General features: G+C 35.5%; 1 protein-coding gene across 1 annotated transcript; it reads right to left on the reverse strand.

Annotated features, from left to right (window-relative positions):
• Window positions 1–2398: 2398 nt before the first annotated feature.
• On the reverse strand, window positions 2399–5664 carry LOC139849262 (calmodulin-binding protein 60 F-like). Its single transcript, XM_071838920.1, has 6 exons — window positions 5552–5664; window positions 5301–5379; window positions 3556–4045; window positions 3140–3297; window positions 2967–3044; window positions 2399–2890 (listed from the first exon to the last, which is right to left on the reverse strand). The coding sequence occupies exons 2-6, from the start codon at window positions 5370–5372 to the stop codon at window positions 2633–2635; spliced, it is 1056 nt and encodes a 351-aa protein (XP_071695021.1). The 5' UTR covers window positions 5373–5379; window positions 5552–5664; the 3' UTR covers window positions 2399–2632.
• Between the last annotated feature and the right edge of the window lie 22336 nt (window positions 5665–28000).

The raw sequence follows: 28000 nt of genomic DNA on the forward strand, positions 1-28000 counted from the left end.
TTATATGTGATACAAGCTATGTGCATGGAGTCATACATTCTTTATTCGAGAAAACGTTGCATTCATAAAATCATCACCATGTATCTTATTTTGACTGCATTATCAACAGTTGTAGTATTGTAAACTATTAATTACGGTGATTGTCTATATGTAGAAATCATCAAACGTCAAAAACCTTGGAATTTGATATTCAATTATGGTATGCTTTTTCAAAAGAATGCAATGTTTACAAAACATATCATGTAGAGGTCAGTACCTCACTGTGAAATCGATGAATGATGTATTCGTCCAAAAGGATTTGGACGGATCGTCACAATTGAGGGTGTCGGGAACTTGGTGTGAGTTTGGTAACCGACGGAAGTTATTGAGCTAGTGGGAGTTAGTCGACTAGTGGAGTTGTAGAGATGATTATGCGACGTTGTTCTCCAATGTTCTCAAGATTAGTGTGATGATTCCGGGTAAAACTAGGGTTTCGAGAACTTGTTTTACTCTCCGATGGCATAAAATTTGTGACTAACTGGTGGTACGAACCAAATTTTCTCCTCGAGTAGCTGCGGTTTTATTTCTTACTCGTACAGTGGGAGCGTGTTTGGGATGAGAAGATGGGTTTGTTAAATTCATAGTTATATGGAGGTCAGAGAAACAGCGAGAAAGCGGAAAGTTGAAAAGTTAGTAGATTTCGAGGTTGTGACTGCGTTCTCACTGGAGCCTTGATGAAGAGTCTACGAGGGCGTCTGTTGAATTTTCTGATTGCTGGGAAGGAAAATCATAGATAGACGGTGAAATCCTGTACGAGGGTGATCATTGACATGTGTGCTCGGGATTGGACATGTCTAGAGTGATCGGTGAGGCGATGTAGTCTCATGAAGAATCCTATAATTGAAGAGTCGCATACTTCAATTGGTCTTCTAATGGAAGAAGATGATCTTCGTGTTAGAAGATGGTGGCGATAGAAACCGAGATGGCCCAAGCTAGTTACTATGAGATTTGATTATTGCTCAGCAGTGTGTTTGGGGTCGAAAGACTTCACTTGCTCGTAGGCTAACGAGTGAAGTGCGACGTGGTTCGGGTGTCTCATCCGGTGGTATCAAAAGGAGTTGGTAATCGGTTAATCTAGAGTTATTGTGGGTTTGTTTAAACATAGTGATGGGTTGATAAAATGGGCCGTGTTTAGATCATCCTTAAAGTGGGAGATTTTTTGGATGTGTAAAGGATATCAAAAAACAAAGAAGATTTCGTTTGCAGCTTTAAGCCACGACGCGGCTCCTCCAGCCACGACGTGGCTTAACACTTGGAATTTTCTATTTTGAGATCATGCTTTAAGCCACGACGCGGCTCCTCTAGCCACGACGCGGCTTAAGCCTATCCGGGAGCCTGACGATGAAAAACTCATTTTCTTGCTCTTTAAGTTGTTTCCTTGTTTAGATTTGCCTATATAAACACCTTATTGTAACCCTAAAATGTGTGCACGAAATCAATAGTGAAAAATCTCTGGTTTGCGCCCGTGGAGTAAACTCTTCTCCGTGTTTTGGAGTTCGAATATAACTACGTTAAATCCCGTGTCGTTTTATGCATTTATTTCTCGTTATGCTTTATTATTCGTTTGTCATTCGTGAATATGACGATTAGTATAAATCACATGTCTTTTCTTTATCACACATCCATCACCTCATACAAATTTATTTTTTCGGCAAAAAAACAAGAAAGCTTTTATATAAAAAAAGAAGGTTCATCTTAAAATGAAGCCTTCTCCGAACTTACACAAAAACATACATGATCAAAGGCCCAAAAACAAAAAAGACAAAACCCCGAAAAGGAAGTAAATATGAAAACCAATATAGACGACAACCGAGAGATTTAAGACCATCTAAATACCGAAAGAACCACCTACGACCCACAAAATCAATCAAGCACCTTAATAAACACTCCAAAGTTATCACCTCATACAATTACAAACTAACTACCACTACAAATAAATGTTTATTTTTTGACACTTCCATTTTTTTTTTTTTTTTGACATTTAACTCATGAATAACTTTGACATGTTTTTGACACTTATAAGTATCAAAAAGTTGAAAGCGTGGAAAAATATGGTTTTAAAAAATTGAAGTGTCAAAAAATATGGTGGCAAAAAATTGAAGTGTTAAAAAATATGGTGTCAAAAAATTTGAAGGTGTATTGACTTTTTGACACTTTTAAAATGTCAAAAAATTTTTCTTTTGGCAATTTTAAGTGTCAAAAACTTAGTAACATCTATAGGTGTCAAAAACATGTTAAATTATTTACATTTTAAGGCGTCAAAAAATAATGCAAATGTCAACAAATGAATTTTTTTTAGTAGTGTACTTTATTACACCATCACACTTGACAATCAGTATTATTTTTTTTTGAAAGGCAAGTAGTTTTATTAGTAAAATAATAGTCTTAGTTTTTTTTTTTTTTTTTTTCCTTTTCTAAATTACCGTCTTAAAATAAATTCCGTATAGATAGATATAGAATAATCTATATATTCTATTCTATATAATATATATTTTGTTTGCTACTATATCACACCTGTATAATATATTCCGTAGTATTATAATTACAGTCGACATTTTGTTTGCTACTATATCACACCTGGGTCCTCCTTTTCTCAATTGTTATCTAATGTACTATTCCCAATCCATGTAGAGGTTGAGCTTAAATATTCATCATCATCATCATAATAATATAATTGTTCATAATCTTGAACTGTAAGAGGACCGGGATCAGATGTCATCGGCATCGTGTTGTTGGATGATGGACTTGGTTCATATGACTTGATATCAACTTCAGCACGACCCTCGTTCTCAACAGGCACCGTGTGGCCCCGTCCTTGGGAGCTAGATCCAGTCGATCCACATGCGCTAGACTACAAAGTTTACCCCAAGTGGTTTATTAACAGTTACTAATTCCTATTACTGTAGTAATTGTTAAATGAAACATACATTTTTATCCGAGACAAATAATGACGTTTTCGCATGCTGAACAGTCTCGTCAAACTTTTTTCCTTTGCAACCATATATCTAGTTAATAATTAGTAAAACAAATTTTAGAGTTATAAACTTCTTCCAAGATATATAAATAAATATAAATATCTAGCAGTGAAAATTTTAATAACCTCTTGAAGATCAGCAGCGTTCGAATTGAACATTTCGAGAAAATTTGCGACGTTCTTGATGTTTGCCTTCATGAAACGCTTACATATGGTCTTCCCAACATTCTTCAGTTTTGACACCTTATCGTTTGGTTTAACTGCTCGATTATTCTTACAAGTCACTACAAAAAAATAAAAATAAAAATCACTTTAGTAAATATAGATATTGATATATTGTTGTAACCATGTCATCGTAGTTTAGTAGTTTGATTTCTGATATCCCCTCCATAAGGTCTATCTCAAGTTTAAAACCTGTCGGTAGCCAGAGAAAATGGCCAGAAACGATCACAAAATATATAACACGATTAAACCGCGTATATCAGATGAGTAGATGTGATAAAGATAAAAGTTAAAACTGTCAAGGAATAATATATACTTACACACATTGCGGTAGTCGATGACTTCAAATGGTTCCGATATAGCCTCTTTGATCTCATAGGAACAATCAGGTACATTGATCATTGCGCCTAACCGAAATTTCACCTTTCTAAGATGATTTCTATCATGCTTAATCCAAATTTTCCCAATAGTTCCTCTACCATTCTCAAGTTTAACATAAAGATCACCACGAAGAATATTTTTCTTACTTCCATAATCATAGACGATACTTGTTTCGAATTGTGAACGTGTCGAAAAACCATAAAACTCTTCGGGCAGAAGTACTATTCTGACTGTTTTCGAAGCGGCGGGCTCATCGGTGATGAGTAGGCCGGTCTCGCTATCAACCAACTCAACTACAATGTTCTCGTATCCACCACTTGCTTTAATTCCCCTATGACCATTTTTTCCGGTGATCACCTGAGGACCAACTTTATTTAGAAACTTTAGCTTGTAGGATTTTGGTTTTAGACTTGAAGGTGCCGTGTTGACCTGTTAAATGAAGCATTAAATAACGTTGATTTCTCACATATATGTGAATAGAAACAATAATACAGAAATAAAAAAACCCTAGTGTAAATAATATTGTCTTAGTTTAGGTTATCCAAGTATGTTTTAAAACATGTTTTGAAATATAAATAATAGTGTCTTAATTTAGGTTATCTAAATATGTTTTTAAACAAGTTTTAAAAACACTTCAACTTCGATCAAGTGGTATTAATTAAAATACTACTTTTGTTTGCAATAATTGTTATTACTCCCATGGTCCAACAAAAAAAAATTGTTCACTTTTATATGTTATAAAATTATTATTCTTTACTCGAAATAACAACAAAAACTTATTAACGTTTCAATTATGCAATTTTTATTATTTGAAAATTTAGCATTATATATGACAATTAATTTATTAGTTACTCTTTATAATAATATTAAATGAATCACAAATTATATAATTTATTGATATATCTAAAGTTCAATAAAAAATTAAACATGAAACTTTTTATATATGAGGCGTACGGAGTAGTATTAGTATTAACTCGATTCATTACATGCTAATAAGCATACTTTTTTATTGTTCTTCATAAATTGTTAAGTGCTAACCTCTATCTAGTACACATTTTGACCATTGTTATTTCATTGCACGCTACGGCCTGGTACCATGTTAATTAGTCCATTTTCTCGTTTGAAAACGCTGCGTTATAATATGTCATATCAGATATTTTTTTACCTTCTATGTGGGAGTCAATGTGCTCGTTTATAGGAGGGTTTCCCTGCTTACCCAAAAATAAAAACAAATGAAAAGTACATTATTATTCATTCATTTATTAATTATTACAGTATTATTATTATTATTCTTTTTAATATAATATATTAATTAATATTATATTATTAATTTATTATTACGTAGTGATTATTTATTAAAGAAAACATCATCAATAAAGAGATAAAAACAAAATACTCCGTACTCCAAAAAGAACGTGAACGAAATATGATTGGTGCGGATGTGATAAGCCACTTGTTATGATTAATATATACTCCTACCTAAATAGCCGCCGGTTTATCGGTCAATGCTATAAAATTTCTCGGTAGTTCCGGCCAGCACCGGCGAGTTTGAATAACGGAATTGCGCCGGAGCATCTAACGTAACAGAAAACAGTTTTTTTTTCCTAAGAGTTGTGGATTCAACTTACGGTTTAGCAATCATTATTTAAGAATAAAGTTAACTCATAGAGAACATAAAACTCACATAATCAAAAGAATCAGCCATTGAACCCATCTTGCAAAACGTGGTACAAAAATCGTTAATACCGCTTCTCATCTCTCACCTGAGAAGAAGTGATTAAACGTTAAATTATTTCACAAATAGTACAAAAATTCATCAAGTAAGAAACTTTGGATCAAGTATTTAAATTTCATTTTTGTTAAGAATTTAAGGGTGCGTTCATTATTAATGAAGTATGATGATCTAAATTAAAACAAGAAGATGCAAATCGATACCAAATTGAAAACTTGCTAGCTAGGGTTTGAAGATAGTTGTAAAGAAGATGACCATGCCAGCGTATGGTTTTATAGTGCTAAATAACATATAATCGTAATTACATTTGCAATGCTTAAGAAATGAGAGTGTAATTTCCTGGTTAAATTTGACACCGCGTCACCGCAATTCACCGAAATATTTGTTGAACCAAGATTGTCAAACATTCTTCTTCTTTTTGTTCGTCTCCACAATCACCAGATTTTATTTGTTTCGTGTGTTTAAAAAGATAGTGATAAATATTGACATTGACATTGATGTTCTATTAATGAGTTAATTTATAATTATTCAAAACATATATAAACAGAACAACTAATCTTATACAATAGTTTTTAACACTTTTTAAATTAGTTTTTTGTACTTAGAAGTGTGAATATAAGTTAAGAACGTGAAAAAATACCTCGTTTGTTGAGTAAATCATCTCTCATCGGCCTTGGGTAAAAATATTGTGGTGCTTATAATAGTTTGGGATCATCATCCCCTTTAGTTAACTTTTAGGGTTGAATTATGGTATCAGAGCTACGGTTATTGATGTTGGGACCACACTCGGTCATTGATGTTGAGACCGCGCCCGCAGTTAACTGCGCCTCATGTGAGGAGGGCGTGTTGAGTAAATCATCCCACATCAGCATTGGGTTAACTTTTGGGGTTAAATTGGGCCCAAGTCTATTATTTCCGCACCATTAAAAAAATTTAATACTTGAAAAAATGTTGCGTCAAATATTTTTAATATATTATTAAAATTTTGACACTTTTAAAGTTATTGAGTTTTTAAGGGTGATAATTTTTTGAGTCGCTTTCCACAAATTTCATAGGTATGGTATTTTATTTGTTTTAGCGAAATACATAAAGCTATAGTATCTGTGATTATTAACATAATAAATTTGATGGTAGTGGTAAGATTTTCTAGAATAATGAAACAGGGTTTATTCGTAAATTATTTTTAATATTTTCCATAAAGTATCGTGCCCTAGCTAAGAATTTACTGATTAAAAGTACTACATCTGAATTGGATCAAAATCTACTTTCAGATAAGATATGACATTCAATGATTCACAAAGACATCTTATATCTGCCCTTTATCAGAATTCAGCAGCTACAAAAAGATATAATAAGTACGAGATGATATTAAACACTTAAATATGAAACCTTCTTTGCAACTTAAGTATGATATATATATTAATATTAATATTAATATTAATATTAATATTAATATTAATTTACGGAGTATATCTAGCTATTTGTTAATGACATAACTGATAAATCAATCTTTATGGTGGTTGTTGGCCACGTCGACCCTTGTGCGATACAATATACACCGTAATAACTTTTCGGTGTGTAATACAAACTTCAATCCAATCTAATAATTACCTATGTTTGTCATAAAGTCAAACAGAAATTTCCTTGTAAATTCAAAAATGCCACCTTTGAAGTATAGAAGGTGAAACATACACGACGTTGTTTATGTATAATATCTCCTCTCAACGGTGGTTAGTGTTTCATTCTCTAACAGTTAGTAGTCGCTGACAGGGATCCGAACGCGATTTCGGACCCACCCGATCATTTTCTGGAACGGACATTACATTTCTACCGCTCCTTGGGAGGAAACCTCACGGCGAATTCTTACGGGCATCGCTTGTGGTAAAACCCCCTTGAGGAGGAAACCCCAAAAACGTTTGCAGCCTCCGAGGCCCATGAAATAGGCGAGTAACCTCTAAGAAACTATTTTACAGCTCACAGAGATCGAACTCATGACCTCCCTAATGAAAAGTCAAGTCATCACAAGTACACAAACATCTTAAAGATCGTTGTTTACGTATAATATGTTGGTTTATTTTTTATTTGAAAAATGATATGATTACTAGTCCCACATTGATGGATGAAAGAAATGAGAGATCGGGTCTTTGGCTATAAAAGATGTTTGTCTCACATTGGTAGATGGAAGAAAGTGTGGGTAACTTTCTTGATTATAAAAAGAGGTCATGGACATACTTCTAATTTACACCAATCAATACACTTTATGTATCTGATTATTTCTTTCTTACTCTTGTTTGAGAGTTGTTTTACTTAAATATTTTAGAGAGTGTTGGCTTAGGAGAATTGTGCATGTCACTGTAACAATTTGAGATATAGTTAATTGCTCTCTTTAGAGGCCCGTGGTTTTTTTTCCTGTTTTTGGAGTTTTCACGTTAGATACTTGTGTCGTGGATTGTTCTTATTTATTTACTGTTTTATCATTGAGTTGGGTGGTGGAATTAGTGAGACCATATTTTCTAACAACTGGTATCAGAGCCAGGTTTGACGGGGATCTCGGTTATAGAAGGTAGAAGTATGCTCTGTGGCTGCGGCTTAGTCTGAGCTTCCACATCAGAAACTACTTCTATTGATCGTATAGGGTATTTTTTTTTCCAGAGTAAATGATGTAAAAAATTTGTAGTGGACTTGGTTGTTGAATTTTCTTAACAGTCACCAATTTCATTGGGACCAAACGGATCCTACTTTTCCTATACATCTGTCGCCCAGTTGAAAGTGGGCAAAATCATAAAAAGTACGGATACGATGTCGAAGTTCAGTCCAATGAGGTTTGATGTAGATAAATTTGATGGGAGGATCAATTTTAGCTTGTGGCAAGTTCAAATCGAGGATGTGTTAATTCAGTTTAGGCTACACAAGGCTTTGAAAGGTAAACCCACCTTTGTTTCTGGCAATGATTCTAGCAGTAACTTCGATGAATAAGAATTGGATTATATGGATTTGAGGGCGACAAGTACGATTCGTTTGTGTCTTGCAAAGAACGTGCTTGCAAATGTGCACGGGTTATCAATGTCTCAGGAGATTTGGGATAAACTAAAGCAGTTCTACCAGAGAAAGGGCATCTCAAATTGGTTGTGTCTTAAGGAACAATTCCTACTTTGCGTATGGATGGCGGTTCAAAGATTTCAGACTCTACAGGATTAGGTGCAAGGACTTCATTACGATAAGTGCCACAAGTTTATTGACAAAGTCATTTCTAAAAGGAGGAGGACATTGACTATATCTTATGCACTTAGATCATCATTCTTAGGAGGTATGCAGTACTTAATGACATATGACATTCTTTACCAATTCTCTATCCTAGCCTTTTCAGATTTATTACTAATCTTAAATGACTCTTTCTCCCTCCTAAGGCTCTAAAGTTGATTCAAATAAATGGTTATGGCCTTTTTGTCATCTATCACCATAACTTTCAAATCACCTACCTAGTTCTCTAGTGTCTTAATAATCTCTTTATATTCCTTTTCCTTATTAATATATACCAAATTAATCTCATACAAGTTCCTAGTTTTCAGATTCTCTTTCTTAAGGTATTGAATATCATGTTCTTACTTAGAACAGTTATCAAGTCAAAAGAATTTCATTCAACTTAGATATTATACACTCAAGTCTAGGTTAATTATCACAAACAACGAATATTTCTTTAATCTTAGCAATTTTCTGTTTAAATATAATACAATTAGCACAATCAGGAGTAGATTCAACGTGAACCTTAGAGTCGTTTGAAGTATTAGTCATGAAAGCATAATTACTCTTTCCACGCATGTCTTCAGGGTCGGATCCCTGATTCAGATGCTGACTCTGAACTGGAGCTGTCAGTCATGAAAGCATAATTACTCTTTCAACCTTATCATATTTATCAACATTCGCAACCAGCTTCTCATCTTTCACACAGTCACTCCAATCAAAATGCAATCCTGATTCATCATCCGATGATGATGAGATACTTTCGTCCATCGACACATCACCATCATTATGTCTAGAAAACTTGATTTTTTCACAAACTCTCTTATTCAAAATACCTCTACGAATCCATCTAACCAATGAATAAGCTCTTACAACTCTATCCTTGTATTTACACACATAACACTTGCAGTCAGTGTCTTTTCCAATACATCCAGCTCGCGCCCTCTCATTTTTCTCAAGTTTAATTACATTTTCTGTTTATTTTATTTTCACCACATTCGCTTACTCAATTGACCAATCAAAACCTTCATTAGCATAAGTAGCATTCAAACCTTTGGACTGATCATCCTTAGCATTATTCTTATTTGATTCCTCAATTGGCACTGTATACGTGGTTTGGTTTGTGAAACGGATTGTGAAAACCAAACTTTGGTGGCCTGGTACAAGTTCTCTTAAGGTGACCTAGTTCATCCCACTTATGGCATGACAGAGGTTGGAGAACTAGAATCTCGGGGAGATCTCGTTTGGACATATTTGGAGAGATCTCGTCATCTCGGAAAGATCTATGGGAGACCTCGGACGTTGACTTACGTTGGCTTTTTAGTTTTTTTAATATAAATATGTATATTTATATACATTTTTATGATATGTTTCAAAAAAATACGAAATATGATCGAGAAAATCAGAGAAACTATGAGATTTTATGGGAAAATCCGAGAAATGAGTGACAAAATCCGAGAAATCGTGGCTTTGAACAAGTTTGACCGGAAAATTCTCTGGAGATACACATCTCGTCACGGCTACATTCCAAAAATGAGATCTCGGGGAGATCTTGGAGAGAAATAAGGAGATTTACAACACTGCCCTCGACATATCAAAACCAAACTTTGTATTCTTGGAAACACTCAAATTCTTCTGACCAGTTTTCTTCAAGTATTTTCTTGCTCTCCTCACTTGAAACAACTCGAAACCTTTTTCGAAAATTAACCCATTTTTTATAAAAAGGTCACAGTCACCAGGTGCAGGCATACTGAGCGGCGTGCCAGGTTTTGTCGCGACGCGTCAACCTACTGTGCCAGATGCCCATTACTAGGTTTAGCTTCGGGATTAAAAATCCTTTATACCGCACGGCGCACAAGACTTCTGCGTGGTGCGCCATTTCACTGATTCTGAAGCTGTAGTTTATTTTAAGTGTACAACACCAAATTCCACAAAGTACAAGTCTTGATATTCCAAAAACCTGTTTAACAAGGTTTAACACCACATACAACAATTTCCCTAAGTTTTCAACAACGGGTACCACTTGACCCATAAAATGTTAAGTGTTTAACTTCGACCCAAAACATAACACTTGACCCAAAAAGAGAGCATGACCATCCGGGCAAACTACCATAAGTAAATCCCAATCTAAAAGCTACTCCAACGCCTTACCCTTGTCCCTTGTGGCGCTTAAATCTATAAAAGAGTAAACAACGAGGGAGTAAGCAACATGCTTAGTGAGTGCAATAGTTATATGCATACATACATAACCTACTTACTTGCACATACTTACAAAAATACGCATACAAGCTATCATCACAAACGCATATATTCACATTATAATATGCTACACTAAAACACACAAATATGGTTAACCATACACAATAGTGCTAGTCATCAAACGATATAACACTATTCAACACATGTACGTGGCCGACAAAAGTTCCTTCTGAATGACACTACCACGCACACACATGAATGTGGTTGACGAAAAGTGAAACCATTCGGTGACACTTACCACATTCCACAGCACCGTGTGGCCGACGAAGAATGAGTAATATTCGCCACACATCACAACCGCAAACGTGACCGACCAAAAGTGAATCCTTACGGATAGCACTTACCACTATGCATCAAGTGGCAAATGAAGAGTGAATCCTTACGCCCGGATGTCACTCGCCACCTCACCCGCAATCAAGCAACTTATATACATACACATATAAATACTCCACTCGCCTTGATTATTGGATAAATGAAGTCTCAAGCTTGCACTACCGCTAATCAACAATGTATACACTTATAATCCATCATACAATAAAGGGAAAATTACATAAAAAAGGTAACATTTTTTTGTGGTTTCCTATTCTAGGTAATCTATTTCATTCGGATATAAAAAAGGAGTTTTTTTCAAAAGTTAATCAAAAAGGGGGTGTCGTTAACTTTTTTCGTTAAACGCCAACGTGGCATTACACGTCACTTTTTTTCCATGTGTACCGGTTACCGTTCTTCATAAAAATTTCGCCAAACACTGAATTCTGATGAATTAAAGCTTAAAATCATTGAGAACCCACCAACAATGAATCGATGAATCGAATGATGAACACCAAAAATTATATTCGAAATTTATGAAGTTTTATAACTCGATTCCTTCATGAAAGTTGCTCTAAATCCTTCCATTAACACTCTAAAATCATCTTCTTCATTTGAAACAACACATAAACGTCGAATTTGATCATGAACATTGTATTTGACTTTTTATCCGAAAATTTAACCACAAAATTCGAATTCGATTCAACGAATTAGATCTTCAAAATTTGCAGACACGATCACTAGATGAAAATGAAGAACTCTGCAATTTTACTTTCCTCGATTTCATTCCGAATTGATCCAGAGGTCAAATTGTGTTGACTTTTCACATAATGATGAACACGAAGCGAATTGCATCGAAGTTGTTTTTGTTTATTGGATTTGATGATGGACGTAGCTTAGGATTAGTGTAAGGATCATGAATGTAACCTCAATTTGTGATGAGAAACATGAATGAACGAATTCAATTTTTTAGCTCATAAATGTATGCGTACAATAGCAGATTAGCTCATAATAAAGAAATACTATGGTCAACGTATAAGTGTGTAACTGGTCCACGTGGAAAATTGAAGTGACGTGTCATGCCACGGTGGCGTTTAAGGGATAAAGTTAACGACACCCCTCTTTTTGATTAACTTTTGAAAAAAGACTCCTTTTTTTATATCCGAATGAAATAGATTACCTAGAATAGGAAAACCATGAAAATGAGTTACCTTTTTATGTAATTTGCCCTACAATAAACTATAATTCACCAATAGCTTTTACAACCCAAAACACCCAAGTGCAACTTCAACCTATTTGCACTTAAACACCAAGACTAGGTCAAAGCCATGACCCAAACACACTTAATCACTAATAGCTAGTGATTTAGTTTCAAATTCACCCATTCAACCAAGTTTAGTACTAACTTACACAAAACCCATTTTGACTCATTTAAGCCAAAACACAAAAATCCAAGTTTACACTACTTGACTCAACCCACAAATCAATACTTTTTATGGTTTTATACTTCCCAGTATTTTTTTTTTAAAAGTTTTATACTTTTTATGGTTTTTCTGTTTTAAGGATGTATGCAAAAATAAAAAATAAAAAACTTACAAACTTTACACATTTGTGCGATGTTTATGTTGGAGTCGCGCACTCGACTCCTTTCCCATGACTAGCAATTGTCGGGTTCCTTGACACTGATGTTACTAGATTCGTAACCATACCCAAATCTGTCTTTTAGGGTGGTCTTCATATTTTCGTCCCTTATCACTATCGTACCTGTGTCGAAATTAAGGGTTATTCTTGCGGTTGCTAAGAATCCTTGTCCCAACACTATCGGTGTTTTCTTGTCCGCTGCATAATCACCCATGAAAAAGTCTTCTTCAAAGCTCACACCGTGAATGTTAATGGGTACGTCTAACACAATCTCTATCGGGTTATCAATGGTCTGATTCCCAAAACGGATGCTAGTAGTAGTGTGGACTAGCTCTCTGATCCCCAATGATTTTGCTATTTCTGCTGGCATCATGTTAACACTGGCACCTGAATCTAGTAATGCCAAGCAAAGCTTTTCCCCTTGGAACCGACATAAAATCAAAAACTCGCCCGGATCCATAAGTCTTCTACGAGGCTTGAATCTGCACTGTGGTGTAGGCTAAACATATTCAACCTCTTCAATCGTCCATCCATCTTCATCAACAAACGAACTTTTCGTGTTCTTAATTAGCTTATCTGTGTTTTTCCTACCCTACATTTTCTCAAGAGTCTCGCGAATTTTGTCTACATCTACATCCGGTTCCTTCTTCGTTTCCAATGTCTCTTTTGCCATATTCACCTGAATAGATTCAACCCAGCTCGAATCCTCATCACTTTCATAATAACCATCCTCGAATTCCCTCGCGACTATGTACGCTGAAGGGAAATACATATTTTCAGAGTTATAGAATCTAAAAGTAAACTTACCGCCTTCAAAAGTTATAGCTTCTGCCCCGGGTCAATTTTACCACGCGCAGTTGCGATAAAACCACGACCCACTAATAAGGGAACATCCTCATCCATCGGCATGTCAAAAATAGTGAATGGCACCTCAAGAAAAACTCCTTTAACGCTCACCATTACATCCCTAAGCAAACCATCTACCTTGCACTTCGTATTGTTACCCAAAGTAATTACCAAGTCGGACTTTACCAATGAACAAAGTGTATAATCCACATGAAACAATCTCGTATACAATTCGTAGGACATGATATTAATTGATGATCTGAAATCAGCTATTACTTTAAATTCCCTATGATTGTTGGCAAAATGAGGTAACACCCCAATAATACTCAATTCGAAAAGAACTTCACCCGGATCCTCTTCTTGGCGAAGAATCACCGGTCCACCATTCAAAATTTCTTCTGAAGACAATTCTTCATGAATTTCACCAAAACATTCATCTGAAATTACCTCAGAATCTACATCATCAGGCGCATCTTCGAATCGCCCATCATAATCCCAAGTGTCATAATCAATTGCATTACCAATTTCAACATTTCTATCGAACCATTCATCAACATTACCCTCTTTTCACGCTTTGATTCATCGACCCGAATTGTCTTTAGTTGAAAATCTTCTTTATTCTCTAAATCAACCTCCCTTTCATTAACTAAACCTGTGACGTTATCTTTCAAGGATTCCTGCACATCATTCTCAGCACACAAGTCTATTAAATCAAATTTAAAACAAGTAATTTCATTAGACTTAGGTCGTTTCATAGCCTTGTCTACATGACAAATCACCCTCTCGTCACCTACACCTATGCTCAAAGTATTTTGTTGGACATGAATAATAGCATCAGCGGTGTTTATGAAAGGACGACCTAGAATGATTGGTACCTTAGTGTCCTCTTTCATTTCAAGCACTACAAAGTTAGCCGGAAAGACTAATGGTTCCTTGTTTGGACAAGGGTGGCTAACTCTTACTATCAAGTCTTCGGCTATACGTATGGGAGTATCAAAAGAATGGTTGGCCAAACGAATTCCCATTCTAGTTGGTTTCAGGTCTCCTAGGCCAAGTTTCAAATACAGCGAATAGGGCATTAAATTAACACTTGCCCCTAAATTGGCTAGTGCATCGTACACTACCGAGTCACCTAGTAAACAAGGAATGATAAAACTACCTGGATCTCCTAATTTTGGAGGTAGCTTTTGCTTTTGCAAAATGGCCGAACATGCCTCGTTGAGGAATGTGGCTGAAAATTCTTGGTACTTACCTTTCGAAGAGATGAGATCCTTTAGAAACTTCCCGTAGTTAGGCATTCCTCTAATCACTTCCACCAACGACATGTTATTGCTAATCTGATAAATCATATCCAAGAACTTCTTGTATTGGTTTGCCAGCTTATCCTTCTTTAGAGCTTTAGGATATGGAATAGGTGCTTTGTACACCTTTAATGGCGCCTTAGTTATGATCTTCGGTGGATCATATTTCTTTTTCTCCCGAGCTTTTGGTTCATCATCTTTAGAGCTTTCATCCTTGAACTCCTCTTCATTTGGTACCTGCAAAACAGTAGGAGAAACAATAGCGGGAGACTTCGGTGTCTCCTCATTAATGACCAAACTACTTCGAGTAGTTACGGCATTCACTTTCTCATTTCTAACCGGTCCTTTGTTGTTCGAATTGGACTGCATGTTCGACGGGAGAGTACCTGGTGGTCTCTCCGACAAAGACTGAGCGATACGGCCCACATCACGTTCCAGATTCTGAATTGATGCCTGTTGACTCCTAACTTGCTGCTTTGTCGACTCATCATCTTGTCTTAAAGCAGTAATACTCTCATCAGTTTTCATGATAAATCCCCTCAACAATTCTTCCAACGGAGGCACCTTATTTTCTGGCTGCTGTACTGGTTGTATCGGTTGCTGAAAATTTCGAGGCGGGGCTTGCTGATTTCTGTTGTTAAACACAGGCGGCCTGTATGGATATACCTTCTGATTACCTTGATATTCCTGATTACCACTCTAATAATTTTTACCACCTGAATTACCCGCTTGGTTGAAAAACTGTCTCCCACCCGAAAATTCACTAAGAGCAAAATCACCCTTTTTAATATAACCCAGATAATTAGCATGTTCCTCCATTGACGCTTGATCACAGTCTTTCGTCAGATGCGGTCCCTGACATAACTCACAACCCACCTTGATAGCGTGAATTTCTTTAGTCATAGACTCCATCTGTCTCTTAAAAGTTGCAAGTTAAGCTTTTACTGAAGCAAGCTCGTCACTAGTTTCGGTACTAGCAACATAAAAAGATCGAGAGACATCCATTTCTTGATGCCAATCATATGAATGCGTAGCAGTTCGGAGATAATTTCATAAGCTTCATTCGGAGTCTTTTTCATCAAAGAACCACCTGCAGCAATATCAATTTCTTTCCTAGTCGGCACATTAACACCCTTGTAGAAAATCTGGACCTTATTGAAGTTGTTCAACCCGTGTTGAGGACAACTACGTAACATTTTACCAAAACGTGTCCATGCATCATAAAGTGTTTCATGTGGCTTCTTAACGAAGTGATTAATGTCACTTTGCAATTTAGCAGCCTTAGAAGCTGGAAAGAAACGCTGCAGAAACTTATCTTCCATCGTAGTCTAACTATCAGTCTCACCTTCAGGCAATGATTCTAACCAATCCTTGGCGTCATCTTTCAAAGACCAAAGAAAAACCCTCAAATAGATAACTGTATTCACGACATTTGTAATCTTGAACAAGTTGTAAATGCTTTTGAAATTTCGAAGATGCTCGAATGCATCCTCTTTCGGTGTACCCCAAAATTGACATTAGTGAGTTATCATATTAAGAATCTGTCCTTTGTCCTCAAAATCTATAGTGACTGGTGGTTGCCTAATAGCATGTCCGTTACTATCCTTTGTGGCTTTCATCATTGCTTCCATAGTCTGACCTGCTACTCCTTCAGCCATATTAACTTCTTCCTTAATATACTCAAAATCCGGAATATAAAAAGGTAACTCAGCGAAACCTTCGGCGATTTCCTGTTCTTCTTTAGCTTTGCTGCGTGTATAATAAACTCTAAACGGTTCCAGAGTTATTGGCACCTAACCTATAATCACACCACAACAAAACCACGCGTAAAACCAAAATAAAAATAAATGACAGAAAAATAACTTTTGCAAGAATTGCTTCTCACAAAAGGATCGAATAATCAAAAGCAAAATTAAAATCCCAATTTAGAACCGCTCCCCGACAGCGGCGCCAAAAAGTTGATATGTGAAATCGTACCTTAAGATAACTAGCTAAAAACTTAACAATTATCACACACTTACAGGCAACTATAACCCAATCATGCAGTAATCTATAAGTAATTGACCAGTTCGTTCCACAGAGAGCAGTTTAATCAAGATCTTAACACTAATAATTATCCTAGAATTCAGTTTAAAAGTTTTGGTTTGTATTTCAATTCACGCAATCAACGCGAAGTAAAACGAAATGAATTAACAATAAAGATAAAACAGTGTCCACTTGAATAATTCACTACTCGTATGGATTGTCCTTGCAATTATTACCAATTATTATGTTTTGAATATAGTTGTATGACTTTTTACAAAGTACTAATCAATCAAAGCTGGTAAACTCAGATAAACTCACTTCAATAGGTTAAGCTATATTTGATAGAAACTAACGAGACTTGATTTGGACTAATTATATCACAATCACTTGTAACAATTTCACTATCATGCAATTCACTAGTCTTTCAATTACCAATTAAATCAATGACACAATCACTTGAAATCACCTCTTTAATTGTCTAGATCACCTAAGTGTTGAAGCATAGATTGCATCTCAAAACTAATTCACATTAAATGATTAACAACCTATGTAATTGAATTAAGAACTAAGAACATGCATAAGAATGGATCTTTAACCAAACACAATCAATTTCAATCATCAAAACATTAAATTCATAAGATAGAACAATCCAATACTTGTAGTTTCACATTCAAGCAAACACTAAACTAATTTAGCCTAGCATATTAAAATAACAAAGAACAATCAAACAATGAAAAGCAATAGTATTCATGATTATAAGATAAACTGATGATAAAAATGAGTACCAATTGTAATGATTAACTGAATAGAAGTAAATAATGAGCAAGTCTTCAATGGTAGGGTTTAGATCTTCAAAGAACCCTTTAATTCGTAGCTGGAAAACTGCACACCCCTTTAGGGTTGAAAACTTTGAGTATTTATAATAGAACAAAAAGTCACTAGTTCGAGCCCGCATCGCGACCGCGATAGCCTTATCGTGACCGGGATCCACAAACAGCATCACGACCGCAATGCATCTATCGCGATCGTGATCAACCAATTTCGAATTCTGTCAATCCCTGCCAACCTATTACGACCGGGACACCACCTATCACTGTCGTGATACCCTCCAGACTCAGCAAAACTTCATTTTCTTGCATCCAAACGTACTTTAAGCTCAAATATCACTAATACTTAGCAAGAAATCACCAAAACACTAACCTGAAGACCTCTGGAGCTATATTTATCAATTTAGCTCAATAAATAACAAAAGTCTTCACATTTCTTCGAATAAACAACAATAAAGAACCGATATCGCGATAATAAATATGTATAATTTGAGCGATATCACTAACCATGGCCCATAAGATGTCCATCTTTTCAAGTTCATCCTCATTAATCTGATCATAATCTTCATCTTCAAGATGAGCATTTCCAATCTGTCCACTAATCATGTCATTATAAGAATTCACCACCATAGAAAAAAGTGCCATATCCTCCTCAATAAGTTCCAAGGGCCTTATCTTGATGTTATCAATTTTCAAAACACTGGAGCTAGCCTCTTGACTATATGAAGCACAGCTAGTCCCTACTGTCTGATTTGTAAGTGACTGATAAACTATAGTCTGAGCAGGTGGCGGAGAACTCTGTGACAAATCACTGGAAACAAATGTTGTTTGCAAAGGAGCATGAGTCTTGGCAGATCCTAAAGTGTCAGCCTTGTAAAGTGTGGGATTATTTGGCTTCTCAAGTTGCATCCACTTTGTTTCAATGTCCAAATCTCCATAAGTTTAGAGGTAAGATACGCTAAAGTGAGATTTGTATTGAAAGCCAAGGCCTTTGATTCCACTTCTTCTAAGAATGAAACAGAAATCACGTATATTGTAACACCCTGATTTTTTTTTATATTCACAGCGGAAGTAAAGATAATTACCGGAATAGCCCTGGTTAACGTTTACACAAACACAGTTTATAAACTAACATTGTTAACATACATTACAACGCTACACAAGTCGGTGTTACATAAAAATAGTATAAAAAAAAATCTGGTCACAGCCAGCTTAAAAACAAATTAAGAAAACATCAGAGTTAAGCTCTCAGTCAAACATGTTTTCTAACCCAACTGCAACACCCGTCTGAGCAGTAGTACCTAAACCTGCAATTGGTGGAAATGTGGGGGATTAGCATAACTGTTAAGTGAATGGATACTATCCAATAGACCAAGCATAAGCAAACTCAACATGCAAGGGTCACAATTATGCTAACGTCCTGAACTAGCATACAACAGCCACAAATGACAATATGAGGATCGGCCGCTTGTACGAGCACACAACTTAGCTGATCAGGCTACAGTCTAATGATAGTCCGCTTTACTGAATCCCCTGCATAACCATCCAGACATAACACATGCGTCCTTCTATGCTATACTGAACAGACAGTAACACCATGACCCGACCGGGCTACCACGGTTGACCTCACACAAACCCTACCTTGCCGCCTCGGTGGGTTCCCAACCTTGCCGCCTCTGTTGGTGTCTAAACATACAATGTGAACTTAAGATCACAGATAATCAGTCATGCAATCGTCCTAACTATCATGACAATATCTAATAATATATGGCAATCACACTGAACATTGCTATAATAAATAAACATGGTAATAAAGAGTCCGAACAAGTAGCGTGTCAGCTGCTTAATACAATATCTGGGGATAGACCCACTCACCAATCACCAGCTACAGCTCAGTTATCTAACTCTGAGCTTCCTCCTTGTTCTTATCCCCTGAGAACAATATAAATCAAGTCAGTTGTTCTAATCAAAATTAGACACACGGACAACATAACACTAAGTACACGAAACTTAGTAAAATTTCACTGCCATAGACCATCGGCTGACTGAGAAAGATAATCGACCGAACGTCACCATACCATCGGACGATGGTCTCACCCACCGGTAACGTCTAATTAAAAACTCACTATCCGAAGGACTCCCACCATCGGTCGATGGTCAATTTTGACGTTTTCATTGATTTTTACTTTTAAACATATATTATGACCGCTCATAATGTGATGGCCCCGTCAATACACTTAACGGCTCTGTCACTTGGTCCCACAGCTTGATCGAACTTTAAATGAATTTAATAAACAACATTGCATTCTTTTATTCAAAAAGTTTCCCAAAAAGGAAATTTACCAAAATATGTAGTTTAAACAAACCCAACATATTAAATATCCAAAGTTGACATAAAACATAGCCAACCAAATACCCACAAGTTTAAATATTCAAAAAGAGAATGCAAGTTTAATGTTTCATAAATTGTTTAACAAAATCTACCCAAATGCATGCAGACACTTCTAACGCAGCGGAAGCACCAAATAAATCATGTACCTGTGAAAACATGCGAGTAAACTGTCAACAAAAATGTTGAGTGAATTATAGGTTTAAATAAATGAATAAAATTTAGACCACAAGATTTAAAATGTTAGAAAACATAAAACATTATTCCATTATATATGAGCCACCTGGTAACCACTTAACCATTTACTTACCCTTGCCAAACACAATATATACACTGAACATATGTATCTTCAAATAAATACGAAGTACTAATACATTCCGATTATAAATTGCTAGCGCGGCTAGCTCGAAATGGGGTTGTCAAGCCCGATAGATCTATCCATAGGATTCGCGTTCACCAGTAGAAACCAGTGATTACAGTTACCAGACTAGGGAATATTTTCTTTAAACTCATAATGAATAATTTAAATTTAATTGCCACTTGTGTCTAAACGTAAAACAAAATGCATGTAATCACATCCCAAAATACTTTAAATAGTATGAAAAGCGGGACTATAACTCACCTAAAATCAAATAAAGTAACCACACAAAAAGCGAACAGTAAACGAAGTAAAGTGATCAAGTATGATCACAACGCCGACCTATAAATAAAGCAGGTCGATATAAATAACTAACTTAGGTCAAGTCTTAGTATGATAGCTATAGTACTTGATGCAAGTAAACATAGAACAACACTCATCATGCTTCGGTTTAATCAGGACAGCGTATAACACGTACATTCTATTTTTAAAAAGTTTCTATTTTTGGCAGGTTTTCGTTTCTGGAAAAATTCTATTTTAGGAAAGTTTCTATTTTAGGAAAGTTTCTATTTTAGGAAAGTTTCTATATTTAGAAAGTTGCTATTTTTGGAAAGTTTATAACTTAGGAAAGTTTCCTTAATTAGAAAGTCAAGAAAAGTCAACTGAAAGTCAAAGTCAACCGAAAGTCAACTCAAAAGTCAACCTTGGTCAAACTTAGTCAACATCGAATTTTAAAGTATAAATTATATTAATAATATAAGTTATAATGTTATTTAAAGTCATATATGTATAATTATGTCATAACATAAGTTTAATTAGATTAAATTGAATTATTAAAGTTAATCATAAGTTTAAATGATATAATTAATATAACATATGTATTTAATTAATTGATTAAATATTAGTCATAACATAAGTATTATTAATTAATAATAAATTTTAATCATATCATATGTATTATTAATTAATAATGAATTATTAATCATATCATAAGTATTTAATTATAATTATTAAATCATAAGTATTTAATAATTAAATTATAATTAAATAATAACTAAGCCTTATAATAATTAAAAAATTAATTAATCTTTATTATAAGTCTTATTAAAATAATCTCATAATATAAGTTTAGTACTTATCATAAGTATTTTTCATTAATAATGAAAGTATTATTAATCATAAGTTTAATTAAATGTTTAATTAAATCATAATACTATTAATAAATGATATAATAAATATGTATATCATAAGTCTTAACTTAAAATAATTAATTTTTATATCATAAGTAATTTATTAATAATTAAAATCATTATTTATGTCATATGTCATATTTCATACCCATAAGTTTTAATTAAAAGTTCATCGGGTCATAACTTGAGCCTCGGGTGTCGGTTTTCGGCGAGTCTTATATATATCTTCGCCTAACCAAACTACCCGACACATTAGTATACTCAATAACACCCAAAGAACAGTCACCAAGTCGTGACCAACAGCCACCATTTAACTTGAAGCTTTAATCCGTTCAAAAACATATTTTAGTCATAACGGGTGATCCGTGGCTAGAATTTCGATGACCCAAACATGAATGTTCATCCAATAATTAATCCTAACACACTAGTACACCCTAGAGACTCCAAAAATGGTCACAAATTTGGACCAAACCTGAACACATTCGTTTTTATAATTTGATTTCATGAAAACACCATTTTAATCATAACTTAAGCTCCGGGAATCGAAATAACATGAATCTGGAGTCAAAAATCAATGTGTTGATGAGAGGAACAAATCTAGACACTTTAATTTTATAAAAACATCAGTTTAGTTTACATAAATGATCAAATACACCGCTTTCCAAAATTAATCAAACCGAAATCATGAATTAACGAGTGATTCTACGCATACAATCAATAATCCAACATCATACAAGCACTATAATATCATAATAACATATAAAAACAGAAAAATTAAATAAAAAATCAAAAAGCTAGGGTTAGGGTTTATACCCTAATCAAGAATTGAATGATATGAACGTGTAGAGATCGAAGAGATGAACGCGATGATGATTAAATCCCTATGATCCAAGAAGGAAATCAATTGATGGTAATGATGTTATGGTTGGTGGTAGGCGACGGCATAGAGAGGGGAAAGAGGAGAGAGCAAAATTTAGAATTAGGTTTGTAGTGTAATGAGATGTAAGTGAAAAATGAAAACTAGAAAGTAAAAAACAAAAGGGGTATACCCCCTCCCCATTTGGTTCGGCTGATTGGGTGGGTATGGGGTGGGCCCCATGGCCCAATTTTGCTTAATGTACAATTTCTTGTGGCCCGAATGCCCGATCGAAACCCGAAACGCGAAAACTCTATTACGCGATTAATTATTCGGAGAGATAACAAATACGCGACGAATAAAATATATAAACACTATATATAATCATATGACCTTAAAATATCATATTTAAAATAATTTGGATTTAAAAATCCCAAAAGCTTGACCGTTGGTTTGAAAACCGAAAAGATTCGTCGGATAGAAATCCACGATTCGTATAAACGTACAAATTTAAATATGAATACAAATATTCACATAACACATAATAATTAATATATTATTACTAAAATAATAATATAGGTCATAGAAATGACATGGCATGAATAACAATTAACAGATGTTAAATAATAAACGGTAAAAGATAACGAAAAAGTAGGGTCGTGACAGTACCTTCCCGTTACGGAAATTTCGTCCCGAAATTTAAGCAGGTGCAGGGGTTGACTCGGCATCTGGGAACAAATGCGGGTACTTCTGCCTAATATGATCTTCACGTTCCCAAGTGAACTCGGGACCGCATCTAGCGTTCCATCTAACTCGGTCGATAGGAATTCTACTCTGCTTGAGAGTCTTAACCTCTCGATCCATAATTTCAACAGGTTCCTCAATAAAATTGAGTTGTTTATCAACATGAAGTTCATCTAGAGGAATGGTTTCATCGGCCTCGGCCAAACACTTCTTCAAATTCGATACTTCAAAAACGTCACGAACAGCACTGAGTTCTTGTGGCAATTTCAAACGATAAGCCACGGGTCCAACTCTCTCAGTAATCTCAAATGGTCCAAAAAAGCGAGGATTCAACTTTTCCCTTTTACCAAAATGTACCACACCTTTCCAAGGTGATACCTTCAACATAACATGGTCACCAACTTCAAATTCAATATCTTTCCTTCTCTTATCGGCATAACTCTTTTGCCGACTTCTAGCGGTTCTCAATCTTTCTTTAATCTGTACGATCTTCTCGGTAGTCTCATGAATAATTTTTGGGCCTGTGAGTTGAGCATCCCCAACCTCATTCCAACAGATAGGAGACCTACACTTTCTACCATACAGAGCTTCGAATGATGCGGCTTTAATACTTGCAACATGATAGCTGTTAATATAAGAAAATTCAGCTAGTGGCAAATATCTATCCCACCCATTACCAAAATCAATAACGCACGCTCGCAACATGTCTTCTAACGTTTGAATGGTCCTTTCACTCTGACCATCCGTCTGCAGATGATATGCGGTGCTCATATCCAATTTAGTTCCTAAAGCTTCCTGTAAGGATTGCCAAAACCTCGATATAAATCAACTGTCTCGGTCTGAAATAATAGATACAGGAACACCATGTCTTGAAACAATCTCCTTCAAATATAAACGAGTAAGCTTCTCCATCGAATCTGTTTCCTTAATTGCCAAGAAATGAGCTAACTTTGTGAGTCGGTCAACAATCACCCAAATGGTATCATAACCACCCACTACTCTCGGTAACTTCGTAATAAAATCCATCATAATACCTTCCCACTTCCACTCGAAAATCTCGGGTTGCACCAAAAGTCCAGACGGTTTCTGATGTTCAGCTTTAACCTTAGCACAGGTCAAACACTTAGCCACATACGTAGCCACATCAGCTTTCAATTTAGGCCACCAATATAGCTCCTTATGATCATATACATCTTTCTTGAACCAGGATGAATAGAGTACCTAGACTTATGAGCTTCATCTAAAACAAGTTATCGCAAATCACCAAATTTCAGAACCCAAAGACGTCCCGCAAAATACCGTGTGCCATCTGCTCGTACCTCAAATTTCTTACTCACACCTCTGACCTTCTCGTTCACGAAGTTCTCCTCCTTCAAGGCTTCTTGTTGTGCCTCAAGAATCTGCCTAGCGAGGTTAGTTCGAATTGTCATATCAAACTCTAAAGCTGCGAGGTTCAACCCTCTCTTTTCGACTTAACGCATCGGCCACAACATTGGCCTTCCCTGGATGATATAAAAGTTCACAATCATAATCATTCAACGTCTCAACCCATCGTCGCTGCCTCATATTTAGCTGTTTTTTATCAAGAATATGTTGAAGACTTTTGTGATCAGTGTACACTGTACTTTTGACCTCATACAGATAATGTCTCCAAATCTTAAGCACAAACACGACAGCTCCCAACTCTAAATTGTGGGTTGTATAATTCTGTTCGTGAATCTTCAACTGACGTGACGCGTACGCAATAACTTTCTTGCGCTGCATCAAAACACAACCAAGGCCCTGACGTGATACATCACAATAGACAACAAAATCATCATTACCCTCAGGTAGTGATAATATCGGAGCGGTAGTCAACTTCTTCTTCAGAGTTTGAAAAGCAGTCTCTTATTCATCCTTCCACTCATACTTCTTCCCCTTGTGCGTTAAAGCAGTCAGAGGTTTCGCTATACGAGAGAAATCTTGAATGAACCTTCTATAGTAACCTGCCAACCCTAGAAACTGACAAATCTGAGTAGGAGTCTTCAGAATTTCCCACTTCTCAATTGCCTCAATCTTGGCAGGATTAACTTGTATTCCCTGTTTACTAACAACATGTCCAAGGAATTGAACTTCACTTAACCAGAAAGCACACTTAGAGAACTTAGCGTACAACTCTTCTTTCCTCAACAGATCAAGCACCAACTTCAAATGTTCTTTGTGCTCTTCATCACCCTTGGAATAAATAAGGATGTGGTCGATGAAAACAATAACGAATTTATCCAGATAGGGTCTACACACATGGTTCATGAGGTCCATGAACACAGCAGGTGCGCTAGTCAATCCGAACAGCATAACAAGAAATTCGTAGTGACCGTAACGGGTGCAAAAAGCGGTTTTCGGAACATCAGATTCTTTAACACGCAGTTAATGATAACCGGAATGAAGATCCATCTTAGAATAAACAGACGAACCCTGAAGCTGATCAAACAGATCATCAATTCTAGGAAGAGGATAACGGTTTTTAACTGTGAGCTTGTTCAATTCACGATAATCAATACACAAACGGAAGGAACCATCTTTCTTCTTAACAAATAGAACAGGAGCTCCCCAAGCGGATGAACTGGGAAGAATAAAACCCTTGTCTAACAACTCACGAAGTTGACTCGACAATTCTTGAAGTTTGGAAGGCGCAAGTCGGTAAGGAGCACGTGCTACAAGAGTAGCACCGGGAACAAGATCGATTTGAAATTCTACCGCGCGTTGCAGCAGAAGGCCAGGTAAATCCTCGGGAAATACCTCGGGAAAGTCTCTAACAATATGAACATCACCGATGCTCTTCTCTTCTCTATCAGAATCAACAACATGGGCTAGAATAGCATGACAGCCTTTGCGAAGATATTTATGAACTTTCAAACAGCTAATAAGGTTTAATTGTCCGCATTTCTTATCCCTAAAAATCATCAGCGGCTCTCCAACCACACTAGTAATACGAACAGCTTTCTCATAATACACGATTTCAGCACAATTTGCAGACAACCAATCCATACCAATAACAACGTCAAAACTGCTTAGATCAATCGGTATTAAATCTACCTCGAAATCTCTATCAGCCATATTAATGTTACACTTACGATACACAGTCTTAGCAGTAAGCACCTTACCATTAGCTATCTCTACAACATAAGTACTGTCTAGAGGAGTTAACGGTGCTTTGATTTTTGGACTTAATTTACTCGACACAAAACTCAAATCAGCCCCTGAATCAAATAGTACATAAACTGATAAATCGTTGACCGAGAACGTACCCGTAACAAGTTTTAGATCTTCCTCAGCATCCCTGACATTAATGTTGAATACCCTTCCACATTCATTCTCTGTAGTCTTCTTGTTAGGGCAGGCATCACGGAAATGCCCCGGCTTACCACATTCATAACAAACTTTCTGATTTCCACCATATCTTCGCTTCCCATTACCATTACCTCCATTGTTACCACCATTATTACCACCACGTGCTGTAGGAGTATGAAGCGACCCGTCCTAATCCATCTGGACGAAGTTCATATTAATTATAAATGATTCACAACAGTTGATTACATCGTGAGGTACTTGACCTCTATATGATACATTTTACAAAACATTGCATTCGTTTTTGAAAAGACAAACTTTCATTACATCGAAAGTTGACGGCATGCATACCATTTCATAATATATCCAACTATAATTGACTTAATAATAATCTTGATGAATTCAACGACTCGAATGAAACATCTTTTGAAATATGTCATGAATGACTCCAAGTAATATCTTTAAAATGAGCAAATGCACAGCGGAAGATTTCTTTCATACCTGAGAATAAACATGCTTTAAAGTGTCAACTAAAAGGTTGGTGAGTTCATTAGTTTATCATAATCAATCATTTTCATCATTTTAATAGACCACAAGATTTTCATTTTCAGTTCTCATAACATATACGTCCCATGCATAGAGACAAAAATCATTCATATGGATTGAACACCTGGTAACCGACCTTAACAAGATGCATATAGAATATCCCCATCATTTCGGGACACCCATCGAACATGATAAAATCGAAGTACTAAAGCATTCCAAATTCCAGAATGGGGCTTGTTGGGCCCGATAGATCTATCTTTAGGATTCGCGTCAATTTGGGGGTCTGTTCCCAAATTCTTAGGATACCAAGCTAAAAAGGGACATCTTCGGCTTCGATCCATTCAACCATATAATCTAGTTTCGATTACTTGTGTCTATTTCGTAAAACAGTTATAAAAATAGCGCATGTATTCTCAGTCTCAAAAATATATATTGCAAAAGCATTTAAAAAGGGAGCAAATGAAACTCACATAATGTATTTTGTAGTAAAAATACATATGACAACATTGAACAATGCAGGGTTTGGCCTTGGATTCACGAACCTATATCATTTGTATATATTAACACATATAATCGTAATCGAACATATCTATATATTATATCTTAAATTATATATTATATATATTTAATTTGTATATATTTGAAATGATTAATATTTATATAGTTATATCAATATATATAAATTAAAAATACCTAATTTATTAAAAATGTTAATATGATTAGTACATACTTATATGTAATATTACTATAAGTATAATTTTATATCAATAATAGTAACAAAGGTTGTATTCGAT

This window comes from Rutidosis leptorrhynchoides, chromosome 5 (assembly GCF_046630445.1).
Source record: "Rutidosis leptorrhynchoides isolate AG116_Rl617_1_P2 chromosome 5, CSIRO_AGI_Rlap_v1, whole genome shotgun sequence".
NCBI classification, from domain to species: Eukaryota; Viridiplantae; Streptophyta; class Magnoliopsida; order Asterales; family Asteraceae; genus Rutidosis; species Rutidosis leptorrhynchoides.

Coding starts and splice junctions, on each gene's coding strand:
- LOC139849262 (XM_071838920.1), bottom strand. CDS start 5,372: ATGAGAAGCGGTATTAACGATTTTTGTACCACGTTTTGCAAGATGGGT. Junction 3,045..3,139: donor ACGCTGCTGATCTTCAAGAG/GTTATTAAAATT, acceptor ATTATTAACTAG/ATATATGGTTGCAAAGGAAA. Junction 2,891..2,966: donor TATTTGTCTCGGATAAAAAT/GTATGTTTCATT, acceptor TAAACTTTGTAG/TCTAGCGCATGTGGATCGAC.